A 21834-nucleotide genomic window follows, 5' to 3' on the forward strand; every position below is an offset into this window, starting at 1 on the left:
ATGAATGAGGAGGCTAGACAGCATTGAGGAAAGGCTGAGCCCTGGAATGAGAAATCACGGCTGCCTCTGAAAGCTTTCCCCCAATCCTGGTTATAAAAGGACAATATAGACCGAATACACTGATCTCACTAACACTATGAAATTGCATTTATAAAATTATACAGGTACACGTATATATGAGCATACACAATGAGATGTGACATCCACAATGACAGATGGCCAAGGCTGTAAAGGTGACAGTATCTGCCAACCACACTCAGTTCCATAAAGAGGATCCAACTGAGAAAACTATGGACAAATCAGAGATTTTAGCAGGGACTGGGAGGTACAGCTCAACATGCAAGGTGCTGCTGCTGGTGGTCATCTCTGAGCGGATTTAGGAAGACTGAAATCGGCAAGGCATAGGGGACGAGCTGCTTTGCACTCCCTGAGCCAGAGCCATAGGAAGAAAGGCATCTCAAAGTCCATGCCCTGGACAATTCCACACCCTAAACTGTGGCCATCAGGGGCCTCAAGGCGAGTGCAGAATGAAGGGAGACAGTCTGTCATCAGTAGCTCAACAACAAAGGACCGTTTTGTTTGTCTGCGCCTTTGTTTCTGGGGAGCACGGACCTGACTTAGGTAAAAAGCCTCACTCTAAGGTCCACAGCTGTCCCCTTCCCCCACTGCATGCCATGACACAGTGGCTTTCCTTGCTACATTCTGTCTGCGTGGAACTTCACTCGGAGGTTCCATGAGGAAATCATGTTCCAACCCTCCAATGGATGTAATGACCTACTCTCTCTCCCTCATATCCTGAATGGGTTATTTTTGAGGTGAATGAGAAAGGCCTCCTTTGAGCATCTCCCTGGTTAGCCTCATTTACTTACTTAAGGAATCCCAACAGAGATGTGTCCCTCTCATACCCAGGCCATCCTCCTTCTCAGGACCCTTCCCCTCTCCCTCCGCCCTGTTCACACCCACAAAGAAGCTATCTAGAAAAGAGGCTTCTGAAGTGACTAAGACCTTCCACTTACCAACAGACCAAAGTCTGTGGCTTTCATCAGGGAGCTACAAAAAGGTTGCAGGAGCATGCCTTGCTCCTCTGGATACCTTGGGAGACTCGGCTGTTTCTTTAGATGTGTGAAAAACCATCAATACCTTTGACCAGAAACCCAACTGGTGCATGAAGAGAAACAGCAGTTTTATTTCTAGACTAAGGGGGAAATTTATTGCCTCAAAAGTTAAATCTGAATGAGCAAAACCAGGCAACTTGGATCAAGTCATCTATCTCCATGTCCAAAACTTCTGTCCAGAGGGCAGAGAGACACGGTCAAATTTCTAACCCAAATGCCCCATAACTCAATTAGTGTCCACCGGTGAGAAAAAGCAACTAGCTAATAAAAAGGAGAGAGTGGCACTTCAATGGCCCGGTCTTCCTCTGCCGGAGACACCATCACTTAGAGGAAGGTCACAGCCTGCGGCACGCTGGGTTCACAGCGAAAACCCCTTGCTTATCTGAATAGGTTCCAGTTGCCCTGTTGCAAGCAGACAATTGACATCCCACTGTAATCAATATCAGACTTCAAAGAGTCCAGACCTATAAGTGAAGATGAGGCAGAAGTCAAGGGGTGCAGTCTCAGGGAAGGGGGGAGAGCAGAGGGGTCAGACGGCTGACCTTCCCACGTTCTGTGGAGAGCTGGGCCTGCCGTGATAGCTTACTTATATGAGCAGACTTATCTGAAGAAGCAAACATTCTCGGAAGAGTTAGTCCTAAGTCATCGAGGTAGATTAGATTGCAGGCAACTAGACGAGGGCTCTCCACTCACCCTCCAGTGACTCACTGTCTATGAGTGTGGGGACACTGTGTTAGTGAACGAACGTGCTGGAGTTCCCACACTGTGGAGCCTGGGGGTGGCCGGGTAATCTCTCTGCATCTACTAAAAGTCATCACACCCAGGGCATTATCTCAGGGGCACTGAAAGAACCCACTTTCTCAGGCTGCAAACGGCTGCAGACAGCCTCCAGGGCAGCTGCGATAACCCCTGGGTGTTCGGCAAAGGCTTTGTGAGAGGCCTGAAGGAGTGAGGAGGTGCGGATGAAAAGGGCGCCCAGGACAGACACGCTGGCCTTGCCTCCTTCCTGCCAGCCATCTTCCTTTCTTCCTAAGCCTCCCCAGCCCTGGGAAATGCCAGAGCTCCAGGAGTTTAAAGGCACACTGCTTCAAAGGAGGAGGAGTCGACCAGATAACCACCCATCGGGAGAGATAGGTCACTCTGAAGTCAAATCTATTTCATCTAGTCATTTGATTCTAGGTGTAAGATGGAGGCTTTGGAAAGAGAAACGAGGAGGAGAGCCAGTGTTGATGACCACCCTCAATTTTCTGAAGAGTCCGCTGCTGTTGTGTGGACTTTCCGGAGAATCTCTTTGCTAGCTGCCCTCTCTCTGATCCCTTGGTTGCTAACATGGTCTCAAGCAACCAGTTTTCATTCCATTCAGCACTGTGCTTCTCAGTCATGACTGCATACCTGAATTCCCAGGAAACATCTGAAAACTCAACTGCCTATGTGGCAGGGGGTCACGGAGGCAGGAGGCCTAGGAGGGCAGCTATCGGCAATCTTATACAGGCGTACTGAAGCCACTAATTCTGGACAGCCGTCACCTGAAGAGCTATGACAGGGGATGACGACATAACTTCAAATGGCTTTTCAAAGATTTACCTTTCAGGAGGTCAGACTCCTTAGAAGGAGCTATAATCTTCAACTCCCTCCCTCAGAGGCTGGTGGGGTCATTGCTAAAAATAAAGACTCCTGGTATGAACATCAAGATTCTGAATTTTGGTGGTATGGCCAGGAGCATTATTGGCACACTAGAGGCTAAGAATCCCTGAGATCCCACACCCCAGCAAGTGCTATCTGTTAGCAGAACAGTGAACACTGGGGCAATGAGGTACTCTTATACGTGTTTTAAAAATGGTTAAGAGGGAAACAGAAAAGCGGGAACAGTAATTGTCTAGTTCCAGACCTCCATCCCAACTACACATTTGAACTAAATTATGCTCTAATCTGAAACGCTGGCAACTGCTTTTCCTCAGAGGCTAGCGATGCAGAGGAAGGAAACAGAGAACAGTACAGGTCCTGGGACCGAAGGCATCCAAGGCAGCTACTCGGGTAAGAGGGGAAAGAAAACTTAATTTCCCTGAAGGAAGGAGAAGGGAGTCAGAACTTCAAGTGGGCCTGGAGTGGAGAAGCTCTCCTAGAATTTGCAAGAGAAAGCAGATTTCTTTGGTGTGCTCCCAAGTGTGAAACCAGCTAAGTAGAAGTGAAAGAAAGCAGTGCAAGGGGTACAGTAAGGAGCCTGGAATGGCGGCCACTGGTGAAATGGGCATGGGGTTAAACAGGGGGAGCCCTGTGCAGCAGCATTCACAAGGAGACATGTGCAGCAGCATTCACAAGGAGACATGTGCAGCAGCATTCACAAGGAGCCCTGTGCAGCAGCATTCACAAGGAGACATGTGCAGCAGCATTCACAATGAGACATGTGCAGCAGCATTCACAAGGAGACATGTGCAGCAGCATTCACAAGGAGACATGTACAGCAGCATTCACAAGGAGACATGTGCAGCAGCATTCACAAGGAGCCCTGTACAGCAGCATTCACAATGAGACATGTGCAGCAGCATTCACAAGGAGACATGTGCAGCAGCATTCACAATGAGACATGTGCAGCAGCATTCACAAGAAGCCCTGTGCAGCAGCATTCACAAGGAGACATGTGCAGCAGCATTTACAAGGAGACATGTGCAGCAGCATTCACAAGGAGACATGTGCAGCAGCATTCACAAGAAGACATGTGCAGCAGCATTCACAAGGAGACATGTGCAGCAGCATTCACAAGGAGACATGTACAGCAGCATTCACAAGGAGCCGTGTGCAGCAGCATTCACAAGAAGACATGTACAGCAGCATTCACAAGGAGACATGTGCAGCAGCATTCACAAGGAGACATGTACAGCAGCATTCACAAGGAGCCCTGTACAGCAGCATTCACAAGGAGACATGTGCAGCAGTATTCACAAGGAGACATGTGCAGCAGCATTCACAAGGAGACATGTGCAGCAATATTCACAAGGAGACATGTGCAGCAGCATTCACAAGAAGCCCTGTGCAGCAGCATTCACAAGGAGACATGTGCAGCAGCATTCACAAGGAGACATGTGCAGCAGCATTCACAAGGAGCCATGTGCAGCAGCATTCACAAGGAGCCCTGTACAGCAGCATTTACAAGGAGACATGTGCAGCAGCATTCACAAGAAGCCCTGTGCAGCAGCATCCACAATGAGACATGTGCAGCAGCATTCACAAGGAGCCCTGTACAGCAGCATTCACAATGAGACATGTGCAGCAGCATTCACAAGGAGACATGTGCAGCAGCATTCACAAGGAGCCATGTGCAGCAGCATTCACAAGGAGCCATGTACAGCAGCATTTACAAGGAGACATGTGCAGCAGCATTCACAAGAAGCCCTGTGCAGCAGCATCCACAATGAGACATGTGCAGCAGCATTCACAAGGAGCCCTGTACAGCAGCATTCACAATGAGACATGTGCAGCAGCATTCACAAGAAGACATGTGCAGCAGCATTCACAAGAAGACATGTGCAGCAGCATTCACAAGAAGACATGTGCAGCAGCATTCACAAGGAGACATGTGCAACAGCATTCACAAGGAGACATGTGCAGCAGTATTCACAAGGAGACATGTGCAGCAGCATTCACAAGGAGCCATGTACAACAGTATACATGATGTATCTAGATGAACTCATGTTGTAGCAACAGTTGAAGCACTTTGAGGACCCTTTCAACTGTAAGGATTCTAGATTTCAAGAGAAGGGAAGAAAAGCCAAGTGGTATCTGATATACATATCTGTTCATTCACTTAAGAACCATTTATTGAGACCCTACAATGACCAAGGTTGTGTGGGAAGCTTTGGAGATAGAGATGTGAGAAGCACAAAAAGAGTTTGCCTTTAAAGACTGAAGTCTCAAGGGGCACAGACAATTCCTCACCAATCATATATGACTATATGTGGTAATGTGTGATAATACAGGCATTCATGGAACTCTGTGGAATCATGGAGATGTGCTGTCAATTTAGGAGAAATGAGCAGAGTATTAAACAAGAAAGAGGTCTTTCGGGGACAAATGGAGTGCGGGGTCATATGAGACATCACGTGCATACAAACAGGACATGGAATGTCACTGAGATTTGCAGGCCTGGTACCTCTGGGCACTGGGATCACTTCACTACGGCCGAAAAGGTGGATCTGTGTAAGAACTGTACGGAAGGAGGCTAACAAGTCAGGCAAGGACCACTCAAGATAAAAGGCTCTTTCAGGTCAAGCAAAAGAAATGAGATTTATGGCCTGAAATAACAGGGAACGAGTAGATAAAAGCTGGGAAGTGGCCTGCTTGTTGGAAATGTAGAAAACTCTTCCCTGTGGTAGTGTAAGAGACAGAGTGATGATGTAAGCCCAGAAGCAAGGAGACCAGCTGAGACCCTGGCAGCTCAGGCAAGGACAGCAAGGACACCGCTAAGGGCAGGCTGGGAAGGGAAGCGAGGGCACAGGGCACGGCAGGGAAGGCAGGGTCACGGTGTGGTCACTGAGCGGTAGGGCAGGCTGGGAAGGGAAGCGAGGGCACAGGGCACGGCAGGGAAGGCAGGGTCACGGTGTGGTCACTGAGCGGTAGCGGTGGCGGGTAGCACAGCATTGGGAAGCTGACCCCCACAGGGTACAAGGCAGGCAGGGGCCTGAGAGCGCAGGGAGTCTGTGGCCTGACGACTTGACTTGACTCTGGACCCGGCAGGGCCACTGTGGAGGCGAAAAGTATGGAGAGAGATCATCCCTGCTGACCCCACGCATCTTGAAATCAGACGGCAGGGAAACCACTCATGCTTCCTCTCTTCTCCTTCCATTTGACACCCAGCTGGGGCAGAATCAGGATGCTCACCCTCACGTCTTAGGGAAATCATCCTTCTCTCCAGGGAAACAGGTTCTTAGCAAGCGGGGCAGAGGGCTTCCTTATAGGGCTCTGTCTACTGCCCTCTCCCAAGGCTCTTCATGGATTCTCCTTTTTCTTTTTCTTTTTTTTTTTTTTTGGTTTTTTCGAGACAGGGTTTCTCTTGTGTAGCTTTGCGCCTTTCCTGGAGCTCACTTGGTAGCCCAGGCTGGCCTCGAACTCACAGAGATCCGCCTGCCTCTGCCTCCCAAGTGCTGGGATTAAAGGCGTGCGCCACCACGCCCGGCTGGATTCTCCTTTTTCTAAATCACACATTGGTACACTTCCACTACAAGCTTTCCCACTTTCTCACAGTTCATGACCCAAACAAGCCAAGGGTTTGTATCCATTTAAAACACCACAAAAGTAATCTGTGGGAACATAAATCTCATTCTTCATGAATGACAGACTCACAGTATCCAAAGATTAGAAAGTGCCATTCAGTATATGGAAGGCTGAATCACATGCCACCCACTTCTCATTTGTGAGTATTCCCTAAGTCATTTCATCCTTTGGGACTTGATGGAAGGTACTAGGATGTCTGGGAAGTCAGGTGAGACATGCACTAACAATCTGTACTTTCACCCCGCAGCCACTGACTGCTCTGATGAGAATGGAAACTACATGACTCTCCAGGCTTCCAAACACTTCCGCGCAGCATCGCCTCCCACGACCCTTCCCTTGCTTTTCCGCGTCCGGCTGTCCACTGCCCAAGGCCCCCTCTCTGGAAACACTCACGGCTTTTGCGAAGACCCCCATGAGTTCTGGGAACTGATGTGTCAGGAGGGCCAGCATGGCTGTGAAGGAACACAGTCCAGCAGTGAAGAGGATGAAGAAGGGGAGCTCCTTCTTGGGGTAAACTGAGACTTCATGGAAAGCTAAGGAGAAGACCAAAAGGGAGCCATTAGGACACAAGTGAAAGCATTTTAGGGACCCTGACTCCCCTTGGCTGCAGCATGCTGGAAAGGAACTGGGACACCCTGGACTTTCCATAGCTCGCTCACATCTGCTCCACTGCCTCTGTTGCCTAGCGGTTTCTCCCAAATCCAAGTTCCCCCTGCAGCAGCACTTCAGCGAGAGACACACCAGGGTCAGCCTGTGGTGTCACACAGTCATGGCACCATCCATATTTAATACACAGTGTTCCTTTCCCCAAAGCAAATACAAAAGAGCAAAACCCTGTCCAACTTACAACACATATTTCCAAAGGGAATTCCCAAATCGAGCGTGAGTGTGCACACGTGTCTATTTTTATTTTACTGTATTTTTAAATCATTATAGTGAGGCAATATCAGTTATCTTGTATTTTCTCTGACCGTCTAAGGATGTCAGTGGAGGATACTACCCAGGAGACATTCAGCGAGGACCTCACATGCGGCCCTGCTCAACCCTCAGGAGCATGGGTCAGATGGCTAGAGCTAGGCGACACAACTGTAGGAAGTTCCTGATGATAAATACGCTCAAAACAATCATGAGGGGATGGATGGGGACCGAAGGTCTCTACAGTATCTCTCATAGCATTGAAACATTAAACACTGAGTTTGGGTAAAACCAGAAGATCTATGGTATCAAAACATAAAGAATGCAGTGGACTACTCTAACTTGAGTTACCACAGGACGGCCTGTGACTAGGTGGCTGGGCTGTGCGCCCAGAAGAGGTAAACGAGCTGGGTGAGACCGTGGCAGGAGGGGCTGTGTGCAGGCTCACAGCACTGCCACTGGAAGCAGCAGGAGCTGAGTGGCCTCTCCCCCATCGAAGTGCCAGCTTACAGCGCCTTCATCGCCCATTGGCCTTTGTCACTCAGAGCCCGAATCAACAGGGCTGAAAACAGAGGGCAGAAACTGTCAGGAGGCAGAGAGCACATGGAAGCAAGCCTCCTGGCACATCCCAGGAAGTCAGCCTGCTAAAGGGCAAACCTGGGATAGAGTGCTCTTAGGGCCACTACTCATACTTTTAATGCTCCAAGTATGAGCAGTGTTTACAACAGCTAAGCCTCTCTATAGCCCACTCGGAGACTGTGGGTATGTTTCTTTTAAGAATTCTAATATGGTTTTAGTAGATAAGCTATATTCATAGAAACTTAATTGGATTCAACTAGAACATTTTAAAACATGGTACTTTTCAGAAAACTTCCTTTCTACCAGAAAACCGAAACTTTAATAAGGATCTCCCTGAAGGGGGTGTCATGTGGGGATTTCTGAAGTTAAATTGAATGTCATGTGATGCACCAGATGCCTTTAAAATGAGGCTCTGACAACAAGCACCGCAGAGCTCTCCCAGCTCTTTAAACAACAACCACAGGCCGGGGTGATTAGCAAGGAAGCAGGTGGAGCACTTCCAGACACCCCAGGCTCGTGGCAGCAATCACCTGCATCTAGCTGCTACCATTCATGACCGGCTCAGTAATGGTGGCATCTGAAGTTTTCCTGTGTGCCAGCTCACCAAAGCTTTCCTGGGGAAATGCTTGTGTATGCTATAGCTATTAGATATTGATGTAACCAGGGCTAGAAAAGGAAAAGAGGGTGATGGGAAAGAAGGAGGGAGTTGTGGGAAGGAGCCAAGAGGGGATTAGTATCCGAGAGAGGGAAGTATTTCCCAAGTCAGAGCCACATGAAGAGCCTGGACATGATCCTTGCACACAGTCTGATTGGATAATAGCTATTTAGCCTGGATTGTCAAAACAATGTTGTATTACAGTAAACCAAAATAATACTTTCCACATGTGGTGTGACCCTTAGGCTGAGAGCTCCTAAGGCACTTGAGGGCAGGGTTTTCATCTGCACTCTATGACGCAGTGCTCAGGCTGCACGTGTGCTCTGCACATGTCAGTCAACTCATGACATGCAGCCCACGAGATGCTCACAGGAGCTGTCTGGCCAAGAGCATTGCATCACCATGGAGAGCATACCACCCGTCTCCACTCAGGACTTTGCCTCTGGCAGCAATGCCAGTGGCCTGGCTCCGCCCTCCCACCCACGATTCAACCGCAGTTTCCTCTGACACCAGCTCTTCCTCTTCAAACCTCAGCGTGTACAGACCACCTCTAACCTGCAGGAGAGCCCAAGCAGAAGCTTCCATGACAAGCCAGCCTGCAGAGAAACCACTCTCCATCAGGGCTTTGCATGCTCATGTCAATCTCTGCTATACTCATGATAGCTCATCTCGGATAAATTTCAAGCCTCGGCGGCGGCATCCTTCCCTCTAATGGATGTGTGCGAAGAGCTGGAGAAACAGGAAGTGCAACCCATTCCCATAACTCATTTCTACACATAAGCTATCAAATGAGGCCAGGGGTTAGGAGAAACTTAGTAAGGACATTATCAACATTATCAGCCCACCTCTTCACATGCCATCTTTTGCAATGTCACCCTCCTGGAAGGCTGCAGAGGAGTGATACTTACAAGGAAGCAGCTCCCGGTCTGCTGTTTCTGTACAGATTGGGTATGGATAAAATAGGTGTCCCTTCTCCAAGGGATAAGGGATCATCCGGAAAGCTACAAAGGAACACAACACATTAAAGACTTATATTCATCTCCTAGCTCCCCAACCTCGGAACAGACCTTCTGAGCATTTTTCTAGTGGCACACACTTCAATCTCAGAAGAGAACTTCTGAGCATTTTTCTTCCTATAAGAGAGGCAAGCCTTACCCAAACTCTGAGGCACATGCCAGATAAAATGTCAGAGGTGCACTGTGATGCATTCCTCACACATTAATCTCACACTATATATTCTGGGCAAAACTCACAAAACTGGGTGGGGATAGAAGTGCAGAAGGGCAGGGAAACCGTCAATATCAATACCTAAGGCTTCATCATCTATAAAATATTATAAAAATGCTTTAAGCGCACATTCAACAGAGCCCAGCCAATGGTAATAATGCAAACATGGACCGAAGTGCTTTCCCCAGAAGTGCATGTGGATTGACTTGTTGGAGCTTGCTGCAGATTGCACAAAAATGAAAGGCATTCTGCTGTGTCTGGTTTAAAAATATGTCTAAGTGGATTAGAACTCCAACAAGGATGATGAATACAAAAACTTAAAAACACACGATTTGAGGGGAATTTCTAAACTTTATGAAACTTTTAAATCTTTCAATATCATGCAGGGGAAAATGGCTTGGAGAGATTGATTGTCTACATTTTGATGATGTCAGGCCACCTAAATTCTGTCTGTGGCATCAGATGACATTGGGCTTTCCACTGAATTATGGCTTTCCAATCAATCCATCCAGGCCCGTTATCAAGTGTGTTTTTCTCCCTGTTCCAATGTCATCAGCATGTTAGTCTCACTGTGCCTATGAGCAGTGCTCATGGACTTAATTTCTCTTCAACAGATGTCCTTTAATGGCTGCATATTGTAGATACAGAATGGAAAAGCCATACACTACCCTAAGAAAGCCGGTTAACAATCCTGGCTTGTACGTGTGTCCACGAGGGATGGTGAGGGATGGTGGCAATGAGCAACAAGATTTATAGTTTTAAATGCCACATTTTAAGGAATCATGCTAGATCCTTAGCCCTAGTATTACCAAAGCCTTTACAAAATGCTGTCAATGTACATATTTGTCTTTGCATACTTATTTCCAATAAGAATCAGAAACAAAGAATGTTCTCCCTCACAAGAAATGACAAGGTCCCATTGTAAGCCGCATCAGTGCACATATGGTATTTATTCTAGTGTCTGAATATTATTTAAAAGTAAAAACAGTATGTATGCGATTCCAGCATTTGGAATGCAGTCAATCCACACCACAGTGGTATCTCTGTGAGGTTATAGCACATTGCCATGGAGAGTATAAATCATGATAAATGTGGGATTAGAGCAGAGCCAGTTTGCTGGCAGTTTGCTGAGGTAAAAATGTTATCAATTTTCTTCTTGTAACAGAAACCTCTTAAACAGATTAAAACATTAAAAACACCCCAGACTTCAGCTCTTCTTATAATGGAAGGCTCACCCTAGTTCAATCAGACCCTTTCACACAAACAAAGATGACTTTTGCCAGTTAGCACAAGTGACAGAAGAGTTGTGTCATGGGTTGTTCAATCTCGAAAATGTTGAGGAGGAAGCCAACATCTCTCCCACCAGAACCAGGCTTGCAAAAGAATGAAAACAATCAAAACAACAGACCAAAAAACTTGTAGCAATTGTATAGCGTCCATGCACTAAAATCTCTTACATTTAAGCTGCAGTCTGGCAGGATTTCAATGCACCTTTTCATGCATGACAGTTTCTTTGAAAGCATCCCCCACTCTTATTCTGTGGGTGTGTCTCAGATTCTCCACATGTACCTAGGCTATCATTTTTTTTTAATGTATTCAAGTTCATATGATACAAAAAAAGAGTTTCCATAATGGCTATTAATTTTGAAAAGTAAACTTTATTCAAAATTGAAGGTAGTTTGAACTTCAGGAAAATATTTTTTAAAAGAGAAATATAGGAGTACAAGCTCTTGAGAGAAATCTAATGGCTGGCTGGCATCTTCCAATGAGGATGTTTCCTTCCATATTTGGCATGCACAGAGAACTTTATGGATCAATTTAGTCTTTTTTATTTTAATCAGCTCTCATCTTTTTCAGAAAGGGTGAAAATTTTGCTAATACACAATTTTTAAAAGTATATAGATATGTTTCTTGCATGTTTATGGTACCCTTAAGATCTCTTTTTCTCATGTCAGATATCATTTACATTAAGTTCGTAAAAACAATATTAAGTTTTGGCTTCACTAAACAAAAGCAAATACAATTTCTACTTGCAATTCTATCCTTCCCCACCCTGCTGCACAGGGTCCAACGGAGACTGAGATAAGGATGGGGGTCTGGAGAGGTGGGAAGAGCCTCGCAATCCTTGCCCGTATCCCTCCAACCTCGGGTCCCTTTCACTGAGACAGGCACCGGCTATGAGCCTTGAAGCATTCACCGATGTCCAGAGAGTGTCTAAAAATGGATTTATTTAGTGGTTGAAATGAGAATAGAAATAGATCATTTGGAGGTAACTATTTTACAGATGATTATGAACTTCCTAAAGGTCTTTGAGAACATATTTTAGATAAATTAAAATTGTACAGATACTTGGTTCAAAACTAAGCAAGAAACCTAGGCTACTGGCAGTCGAGACACAGTATCCAAATGACATTTCCACTTCATGTGCACCCTGACTGTCTTGATGTTGTTTGTGCCTTGGTTCAGAGGTGTAATTGAAACCCTGATCACTTATGGAGCACATGAAAGCATCACACAATGGAGTCTGAGGCATGGAGCTGTCTCCTCACCTCTCTAACTAGGATCACTTTCAGGGCTCCAAGCTGCTCAGTGCTGTGCAGGTCAGAGGACTGAGTACCAAGAAAACTGCAGATGGACAGAAGGGTGGAGACAGGAGAAGACTAAGGAACTGTCACCCTACCCATTATACAGACAGATAGAAGATACTTTTGATATTTATCTGACATTTGTTTGATGTTTTTCCTTTCAGATAGAACATTACTGAGATTATTTGTAATACAGAGAATTGAGAGTGAACCCCAGCTCTACCTCTTACCATTAGTCTCTTGTCAAAAAGTGTGTGTTTTTAACAGTGATACTAGGTAAGGTAAGAACTCACTGTTCCTGCACTGGGAGAGCTCAGACCCAAGTGCCAAGCTTTCCTGTACAGGTCAGGGTTCTCTTCACCTTCCCTCCTTCTCCACTGGACCTAAAGTCTTCACCTTCTCCACGAGGGCACACTATGAGCGAAACTGCTGTGGTGTGCTAACAAACAGACCTGCAACTGCTAGAACAGAAAACGGTCATCCAAATACAAGTTTTATGTTCCACGTCTGAGTGCAATGCAAGTCACAGGCTGGGAGACCACCTGTCTTCCATTAGTCATCGCAATGCAGACATAAGGAAAAGACCGAGATCAAAGCCTGGCTTTTGATCCGTATTCTTTCAACTATAACACTGAAGTAAACTGACCCCGAAGAACTCGTTTTCCTTTGGTTGGATTTAAGCATGGATTGTCCTAATTTTGAAGAAGGAACTCTAGGTTTTACAGTGAACTTCCTAACTTACCAGTGACTCTCAACACTTTAATTCTCTGTTTCCAGAACCAGTATAGCACTGCTGGACCTATGTACACAAATATGTGTGTAGTTCCTTCTGAACATATATGCATAAAACATTTATGTACACACACACAAATGCTTCTTACAAAACATTTTCACCTTGGTATCACCAAACATTAATGCCTGTTACAAAGGAAGGATTCAATAACTGTTTGCTCAATAGAGTATATGCCTCAGAGACAGGGACTTTCTCTTTAGGAACTTAGGTAAAACCCAACAAGATTACAGGAGCCTGCCTGCTGCACTATTCTAGACACTGAGGCAGGAGGATCACTGTAGCTTGTGAGTTTGGGGGCAGCCTTGGAAGCACAGGAAGATCCTTGACTCTTAAACAAAAAACTTGAGGCACTCCAAATTATGGTTTGTTACCCAAACAGAACAAATTTAGACTCAAGCTGGCTCTCTATCATGCCATATCTGGAGACTGGCTTCCAGTGTGTCAGCTGTGGTCAGTGTCTTTGCCCAATCACCGCTTTCTTGCAAATCATAAATAGTGTCCTCAGATCTGTTAGGGGCAGGGGGAGGAATCAGTCAGAAGTCCAAAAGGTAGCAACCTTATGGAGGGATGGCATGGCTAAAGGAAATGCCCCAAGGACACATCCTACAGGGAAGGGCATTTGCCATTAGGTTCAAAGAGAATACATTAGAATCATAAACTCATTCTATGCTTCAACAATGGGCCATTTTCCCCTCTCAGAGGAAACACTCTGCTCAGTTCCCCTCAAAACACCACCTTCAAATCTTATACATTATTTAGTGGATTCTTGTGGGGGGAGGTCCAAAAAGAAAATAAAGGTTCTATTTGGTTGGGTGGAAAAATGTAGACACAAAGAAAGGCCAAGTGGTTTACCCCATGGCATAGCCGTCTTCTGATGTATGGGACAAGAAAATTAAAGTTGTGGTCAACAAACAACCATGCTTTCTAAAATAAATTCTGCCAAAGTAGGGCCTGGGACAGATGAAGGTGGGAGGGAGTTGAGAATGCATCGGTACTGCACACAGGTAAAACAGAAGACGTGCCATTTAAAACAGGCTGCGTACAGAGCATTACCGGCACAACTCAGGAAAATGAGCCCTTTCTTCCATTCATTGGCGATCGTTATATTCAGCTCGTACTTGCGGTGGCGCATTGTGTGAGCATATCCAGAGCCAGCAGTGTTTAAAACAAACATAACTGTGACCAGGTGGCAGCTGTGCAGGAATCTAAGGCACATAAAATCTTAAAAGTTGAAACTCTTCCCCTTTCTTAATTATCTTGACTTTGTGGGACATATTGTGTAATTTGGGGGGTGGGGCTGGGACAGTGATGAATCAAACATTTTAGAAACCTTTGAAATGCTGATGTGTTATGGTTGAGGATTCGGATTCGAGGGTGCTTTTCCCCTTTGCTACCATATACTTCAAACACAGTCTCTGTTATAGATCAGCTAGACTTCGGAGTTCACAAAAAGGAGGGAGGGCTCAATTTAATTGATGGGAAACCCACTGAATTCTAAAGAATGACTAGTTCTCTAACATAATAATTTCACTGAAAGGGGAAAAAAACACCCTTCTATTTCTACCTTTGAATGAACACGTCAGACAGAACCAAGGTTGACTTGGGTAACAATGATTTTTAACATGGAACCTGGTAAGATCAGGTTCTTTTATCTTCTGTCCTGAGTTCTCTTTCTAATAAAATTGAGAAGTTGGATGGAATTGGGGAATGGCCTTACATTTCAGAATGAAGAAAATGAATGACTCGGGGAAGAAAACCTGAACTCTGTGGCTGGAGATGTCAAAAGCCGCCACCACGTGGCGTACTGGGGGAAGTGCAGCCTCTTCTGTTGAAGCTGCTGGGGGCTTAAAGGGGTGGTCTGCCCTCATCTCAGCTGCTGCAAGTTTGGAGGTCACCAACATGGGGCATTCAGGGTATGACATTCTCTTTCATACGGCCTTACGATTTCCAAAATTAAGAAAGTAGATACTACTATCAGCAGCTGAGCCAGAATTCTAATCCAAGTCTTCTGATTTAAAACACAGCTATGGGGCTGGAGAGATGGCCCAATGGTTTAGAGTACAAACTGCTCTTCCAGAGGACCTCAGTTGGTTCTTAGCACACACATCAGGCAGCCTGTTGGCTCAGAAACTCCTGTAGCTCCAGATCTAAGGGGTTCAACTCCTCTGGCCACTGTGTGCCCCTGCACTCACATGCACATACCCCGCCCCTCCCCCCCCCCACATAAATTAAATAATAAAAGTAAATCTTTAAAACACAGAGATGTGGACATCTAATTTAATTTGAAAGTTACAGATCTAAAAAAAAGTAAAAGATTGTAGAAAAATGCTTGAAGCTGGAGTAGTAATTCTTTCTTCTAAATTGCATGAAAGACCTATAGCTTTTTTTTTAAAGAATGGCTGAAAAATACTTATCATGAAAGATTTTTTCTAAATATGTGTAAATACATATACATCTTTTGCTTATTAAAAACACCCATATGAGTTATACAAAGTTTGAAGAGTACCAATATCAAGAACAAAACGAAAGCACACCCACAACTCAGCAGTAGCAACTAAAGTTGGATAAATTCGCTTGTTTCTTTCCTTTGTTTATACATTTATGTTTATTGTCTTATTCCCATTGAAATGTTTAAACCAATATTAAATAGATAGCAAAACTTAATTGTATCCAGGATGGGTAACTTTCTAAACTAGATAGTATACCTTAGATTATACGTAGTGATGTAAATCTAAATTGTAACCTTCCAAGCAAATGCTCCAGAGCTAACTAGTCTCTTAGCTTCATCTCTTCACTGCAGAGAAGAAAATGTGGACTTGCATTTGCCTCCTGGCTGTCTGAACAGTTGCTGCAAACTGACCGGTCACTCACCTCATTGTTTCTTCTGCTGGATAACAGAGGTGACCATCTCGGCTCTGTCTAAGCTAGAACGTTATCAGGACAGCAAGCAAAAAGATGCAAATGCAAGACAACTTAACGCTATCCGGGTATGGAAAACACTCTTCAAGGTTCCTGGTCCTCAGATTTCCTCAGGTATTTAGTTCACAGTGAGCACCCTCACAGCTCTCTGTTCTACAGTTGATTAGCATGGCTCTCTCTGGAGACTGAATGACATTGCAACTGATTTGGGCTGGGATCACTATCTGATTTTCACAGAAAATGTTTATCTTTAAGTATCAAATTCCCAGTTGATGTTTTCTATAGGTATCTGGTTTCCTTGCTTTACTATTTTATATAAAAAAAATTCACCCCCTTAATCGCAATAAAGTATTCTGTCCACGTAGCTTGAGGAAATCCCCCAATACTTCTACCCTGCTTGATTTTCCAGTTCACCATGTCACTCCATATCTCTTGACCCTTCCCTGTTGATTCAGAGAAACTCTGTATTGCTGGCTGATTACTAACTTCCTAACAATTTCCATTTACTCGCCAAAGGGTTTTAATTTTTCATGGTGATGTCACTCCTAATACCATGTATTTATCACCTCCTGCTTTGGGGCATTTTGGGTCCTTTCCAAAGGGCTGGATCTTATCAATCAGGCCCAACTGAGAAGTTCCCACTGTTATTCTCAGGATGCCCAACCTGCAGCTACGTTTTTTAGTTGCCAGGCCAACGGGCCTATGTAGCTTTTGACACGAGATGCGATGCCTCATAGCTGACTCTCCTGGGCTTTTAGGAATCTTTCTCACGTTGAATTAACATTTTCTTTTGTGCTCTGACAAAGAACATTATAAGCAATCATCAGCACAAGCAAGCTGTGGAAGATGTGGCCAGGTCCACAGTTCTTGAGCGAGTCTACTGACCCAGACACCTGGCTATGTTATTACAGTTATCAAGCAGAATGAGAAGCAAGTCAACATTTTTCAAGTTATAAAGAGAAAAGTATAGGGAGAAAACTTGTTAATTATCTGAGGAAAAATTTTACAGCAGCTAAACAAGAAATTTCCAACCGCCCTTGAGACTCATCTCTGCCACCTTACTCCCACCCCACTTTGCTACAGCCCTGTCATTTCCTGAACCAAGCTGGATTCTTACTGAGTCAGGGAAGGGCAGGAACAGGAAGGAGCAGAAGCTTATCAAAGTGAAAATGGAGGCAGAAAAGACAAAGAACAAAAAGGATTAAAAAGACTTGTTTGTGAGTCTGATCAAAGCAAGGATAAACAAGGAAAAATCGGCCAGAGACGCTAATAGTTTGGTTTTAATTTTCTATAAGCAATGCTATGTGTTGAGCTTGTTTTGCTTCAGTTGGTGTTTCACTAACAGTGTTCCAGGACATGTTATCCAATACCACGCATAGGACTGGTTCTTTTCCCTTCATCTACAGTCTCCTAGTAACGCTACAACTTGCCATTTCTTCACACAGTACTCTTGCTTATACTACTGCCCTGGTTCCCAGGACTTGCTCACCTGTCACCTGACTCCTACAGAGTCACCCCTTGCTGTCCTAACCTCGACCTTCTGAAAAAGTCACCAGACAGCTGGCAAGGGCAGCCATTTTCTCCTCCTCACTAGATAAGAAGGAGTCCAAGGGCAAGAAGCACATGTCACCTGCCATTAGAGCCTGCTTTCCTTACACAGAATGATGGCAACTGTAGAGATCATGCCAGGGTCAATTTATGCCTCCCTCTATCTAACAGGCATTTTTTATTCACAGGAGTTGCCACACCTCCCCTAAGACCCCAGGGTTCAATGGGCATTGCTGTTGTTTTGGAACATATGTGGGGTAGATGATCATTCTTACTTCAGTAAGGGGTAACTGTGGCTCTCATCCAACCCTACAACTGAAGCCATATGAACTGGGAAGCCGAGTCCAGCACAAGACTTAAGCCTAAGGCAAAAGTTACTGTGATGTCAGGGGGCTGTGCAGATTTCCAGAGAGCGTTTTCAGGTGGTACAATTCTCCTCTAGCGCACCCAGGCTCACTTATCTCTTGTATGAGGGGACATTTCTAATCTAGAAGTGGCACCACCACAGCAACACCCCTATCTCTGGGGATCTGGAACATCAAATCATCAACTGCCCTGATAATGTGACAACTGGGAACAAAAGCCAGACGTGCGGGTTCTCCGCGTTCACCATGAGCTGTTGTGGTATAAATAGTTGGAGCACTTTATGTTCTTAAGGAGTGTTTAGAGAAAAGATTACTTACTGCCTTCCCACGTGCAGTGCAAGAGATTCAGGGCCCCTTCCACCCTCTTCCAGTGTGCAAGATGAAAGAACGCATATGCTATGGCTTCACTGTCTCCTCTCTTCAGGATGTGCTCTGGTGGGAGGATTAAGCTTTTCATTTCTAGTAGATACTGAAAGTTAAAAAGCAGGAGACGGATATGTTAATATACAGTGATTAGGAATTCAGTACTGAAATAGGCTGATTTCCCCAAAACCTTCATTCACAAACATTTCATCAACCCTGCTACAGTTGACGGCAATTACTAAGATACCCAGCGATATCCAGAGTTTGTTCACAGTTGATTAGCTTTGTACGTGTTTCCTTCCATGAAGATCAGAGACTTATAGGCTAAAATATTCTACTCAGAGAAGTAAATATAGGCTCAAACAGGAAAAGGGGAAATGTAGGAGACATAATAATCTGGTATAATTTTGTAATGGCAATGAAAATACATACAACACAGGCACATGAAATCAAACAGTTATGTGGCTAAACAACCTGTACTAAAGAGATTGGACATTGAGTAGTACTACCCATATATTTTTCTATACAGATATATCAAGAAGAACTTGGTTTTGTGAAAAGAACTATTGATAGATGCTTAGATGTGGGAAAAATGAAGGTGTCAGCTTGAGTGTAGGAAGATCCAAGAGAATTAAATACAGACTCCAAGCTGAAAGGACCTTTTAGATATTTCCCACAGACTGGAGGGACTAGAGTGTATAGCTCTTCATTCATATTCAACACAAAGGACCTGAGGGTGCAGGGCAAGAACAGGTGTCATTTTCCTGGAACTAAGAGAGGTCCAAATCTCCACATTAATCCCTTTGCACTTCCTATAGGACAGAGGGGCAAACTCAGAACAGTTTCCTGGCACTCCCTCTTCACTCTCTTCCCGTATAATCCACCCCCAAACATTCCATGTGCACACATCACCACCACCACCCCACGTTACTCCTGCTGCTACTCTCATGGGCAACAATGAATGGTAGACCTTACAATGATACGTTTATTAACACGACACGAATACAACAAAAAGTGCTCTATCAAGTTTACAGTTTTTCATGTAAAACAGAACTGTCTGGTTTCTTTCTGTCAGTGGAAATTTGTGAAAGAACCAAGTGCAGAAGAGTTCCCATGCAGACAATAAAGGCTAAGACACAGTTCCTGCGGTTTCACTGTCCTCTAGGAAGGATTTACCCATTTGGGTGTCAATACCTGTCTTTAAGCTGTTCCCATCGGCAACACCCTCAGGCTCAGGGTATACGGCCCAGCAGGAGCCAGGACGACATACGTGGGGGTTTTGGCTCTGAGATAGAAAGGTGTTCCGAAATTTGGGTCTGATTTTACAAATGCTCTCCACCCCCACCACTGGCCTTAAAGCAAGAAGAGAACAGAGGTGGGAAAGAGAGTCCCAGAGAACAGCACAAGAGCAGCTCCCACTCTCAGAGGGGCTGGAACAGACAGCACTCCTGGACAGGAGTTGTTGGTGCAGGGACTTCTTTCTGGATGGCCCTGGAAGGTGTTTGTTACTGAGATGGTGACTCTTTGAACAGGAATCCCCAAAGGACTTTTGGTCATTTGCTTTTTGTGATCCCACAAGCCACAGATTTCTTCTTATGTTTTGTCTTCAAAAAGTGTAAGACAAAAATTGTCTGGGGAAAAGTAATGCTATCAATCCAGCAAGCACTATTAGTTATAATAAAAACAAAGCTGGGCGGTGGTGGTGCACACTTTTAATCCCAGCACTCGGGAGGCAGGGGCAGGCGGATCTCTAAGTTTGAGGCCAGCCCAGTCTACAAAGAGAATTCCAGGACAGTCAGGGCTGCATATAAATATAAATATAAAAGGCATATTTTGCACTCAGAGACAGCTGGCTATCCTCTCACGACTCTCTTACCTTAATAGAGCCCCTTGTGATTTACATAATGCCAGTAATAATCTTATACGGCCCAAGGCTATGAATCATCAAAAAGATCTAGAACGCATACAGTGTATGGACTACATTGTTTTAGAGTAGGAAAGCATAGGAGGACCATTTTGTTACCATCAGCAACCTTCAGCAAAATTGATGAGAAGCAAATCTTATCTAATGAGAGCCTCAGAATAAGATCTTCATAAATACCCTGCTAATCGTTAACTTCAAAAGTGAGGAAAGTGCTATATGAATCTAGAAATAAACCAGATGTGAATAAACTGGTTTAATTGACCCAGGGAGAATGAAATCCTTCTCTGGTTGCAGAGAACTAGATGGCAGTGAGGGAAAAGTGTAAACTACTTTCCCATTATTTCTGTAACTAGGAAAAGCTCTTCAAACTGCTTCATCCCACATTTGCTCTATCTGTGGGTCAAAAGCAAACCAGGAGATCGGGCAGAGAAGAGTTGGGTAGAGGGTTCAGACAATTACTAACTGTCCTGTCAATTGTCCTAACCAGTGGTTATGTAGTTACTTAAATTAAAATTAAACAACACAACAATTCAGTTCAACTCCAGTATCCATGTTTCAAGTCCTCAAGTGCTGTATGTGGCTAATGACGACTGCATTGGAAATTTTAGAGAACATTCCCATTATTGTAGACTATTCTTTTGAACAGAACTGCTGTAGTCAGGGGCTTATAGTCTGCAAATAACTAAACCAATTTTTAGCTGGAACTCATGCCTAGCACTGATATCAGGGCTAAGGACCTGTGACTAGATAGGCCATAGGCCTTGGGGAGAACCTACTTCTTTCATTCTACCAAACGGATATAGTGCTATATTGAGTCACAGTGACTTATCCTTAACCCAGTGAATTAGTGCATCTTACAACCCTCAATAGACAATCTTCTTTCAACAGTAATGGCAAGTCACACAGACTCACAATTGGCCAACATGCACAGAACAAGAGACTGCCGAGTTCTCTGCCCTAAATGTGACATCTGCATCATACCCTCTCCTAAGGCACAGACATCATCAAAGGAAGGGCAGCAGAAAGATTATAGAGCCAGAGGCAATAAATGACTACAACAAAACTGTTTTCAGGACACAACAGGGCAATTGGACATATGAACTCCCAACAGTTGTTAAGTGCACAAAACCAGCGCAAGATCAAACCAGACAAAAATCCCAACATGGAGGAGGGAGGTGAACATCAAGACTCACCCCTAGCTGTGGAACTATTAGAAACTGATGACTGTTGGTAAGGGAGAGTTATTTTCTTTAGGGATGTGGCTCCTGAAAGGCTATCCATACTTCAGTAGATGGCTCTCGACCCACATACATACTGACAGCACTGAGTACATTCAGTAGAAGGAAAAACAAACAAACAAACAAAAAGACATGCTGTTGGGGAAGATAACAGTAGGAGGAGGTGAGAAAGGAATTGGAGCAGAGGGAATGGAAGTGACTTTGATCAAACCACATTGTGTATAACTCAATGAACATGGACAAGTCGACTGGTGCCTATCTAGAGCCTGCACTCCTTAATGACTAATGTTCATGATACTGGAAGGTACTCTGAATTCTGTCAGAAGATAAAGGTAACCAC

At 44.8% G+C, this 21834-nt stretch overlaps 1 protein-coding gene across 10 annotated transcripts in view; it reads right to left on the reverse strand.

The window, feature by feature from the left end:
- St7 (suppression of tumorigenicity 7) overlaps window positions 1-21834 on the reverse strand; it is a 259684-nt gene that overhangs the window by 2294 nt on the left and 235556 nt on the right. For all 10 annotated transcript variants that reach the window (XM_076566173.1, XM_076566172.1, XM_076566174.1 and 7 more), the window contains 3 exons: window positions 18288-18438; window positions 9441-9533; window positions 6777-6916 (listed from right to left, as the gene is read on the reverse strand). In XM_076566173.1, the coding sequence (XP_076422288.1) occupies window positions 6777-6916; window positions 9441-9533; window positions 18288-18438 (384 nt within the window). The remainder of the gene's footprint in view (window positions 1-6776; window positions 6917-9440; window positions 9534-18287; window positions 18439-21834) is intronic.

This window comes from Peromyscus maniculatus, chromosome 3 (genome assembly GCF_049852395.1).
Source record: "Peromyscus maniculatus bairdii isolate BWxNUB_F1_BW_parent chromosome 3, HU_Pman_BW_mat_3.1, whole genome shotgun sequence".
NCBI lineage: Eukaryota > Metazoa > Chordata > Mammalia > Rodentia > Cricetidae > Peromyscus > Peromyscus maniculatus.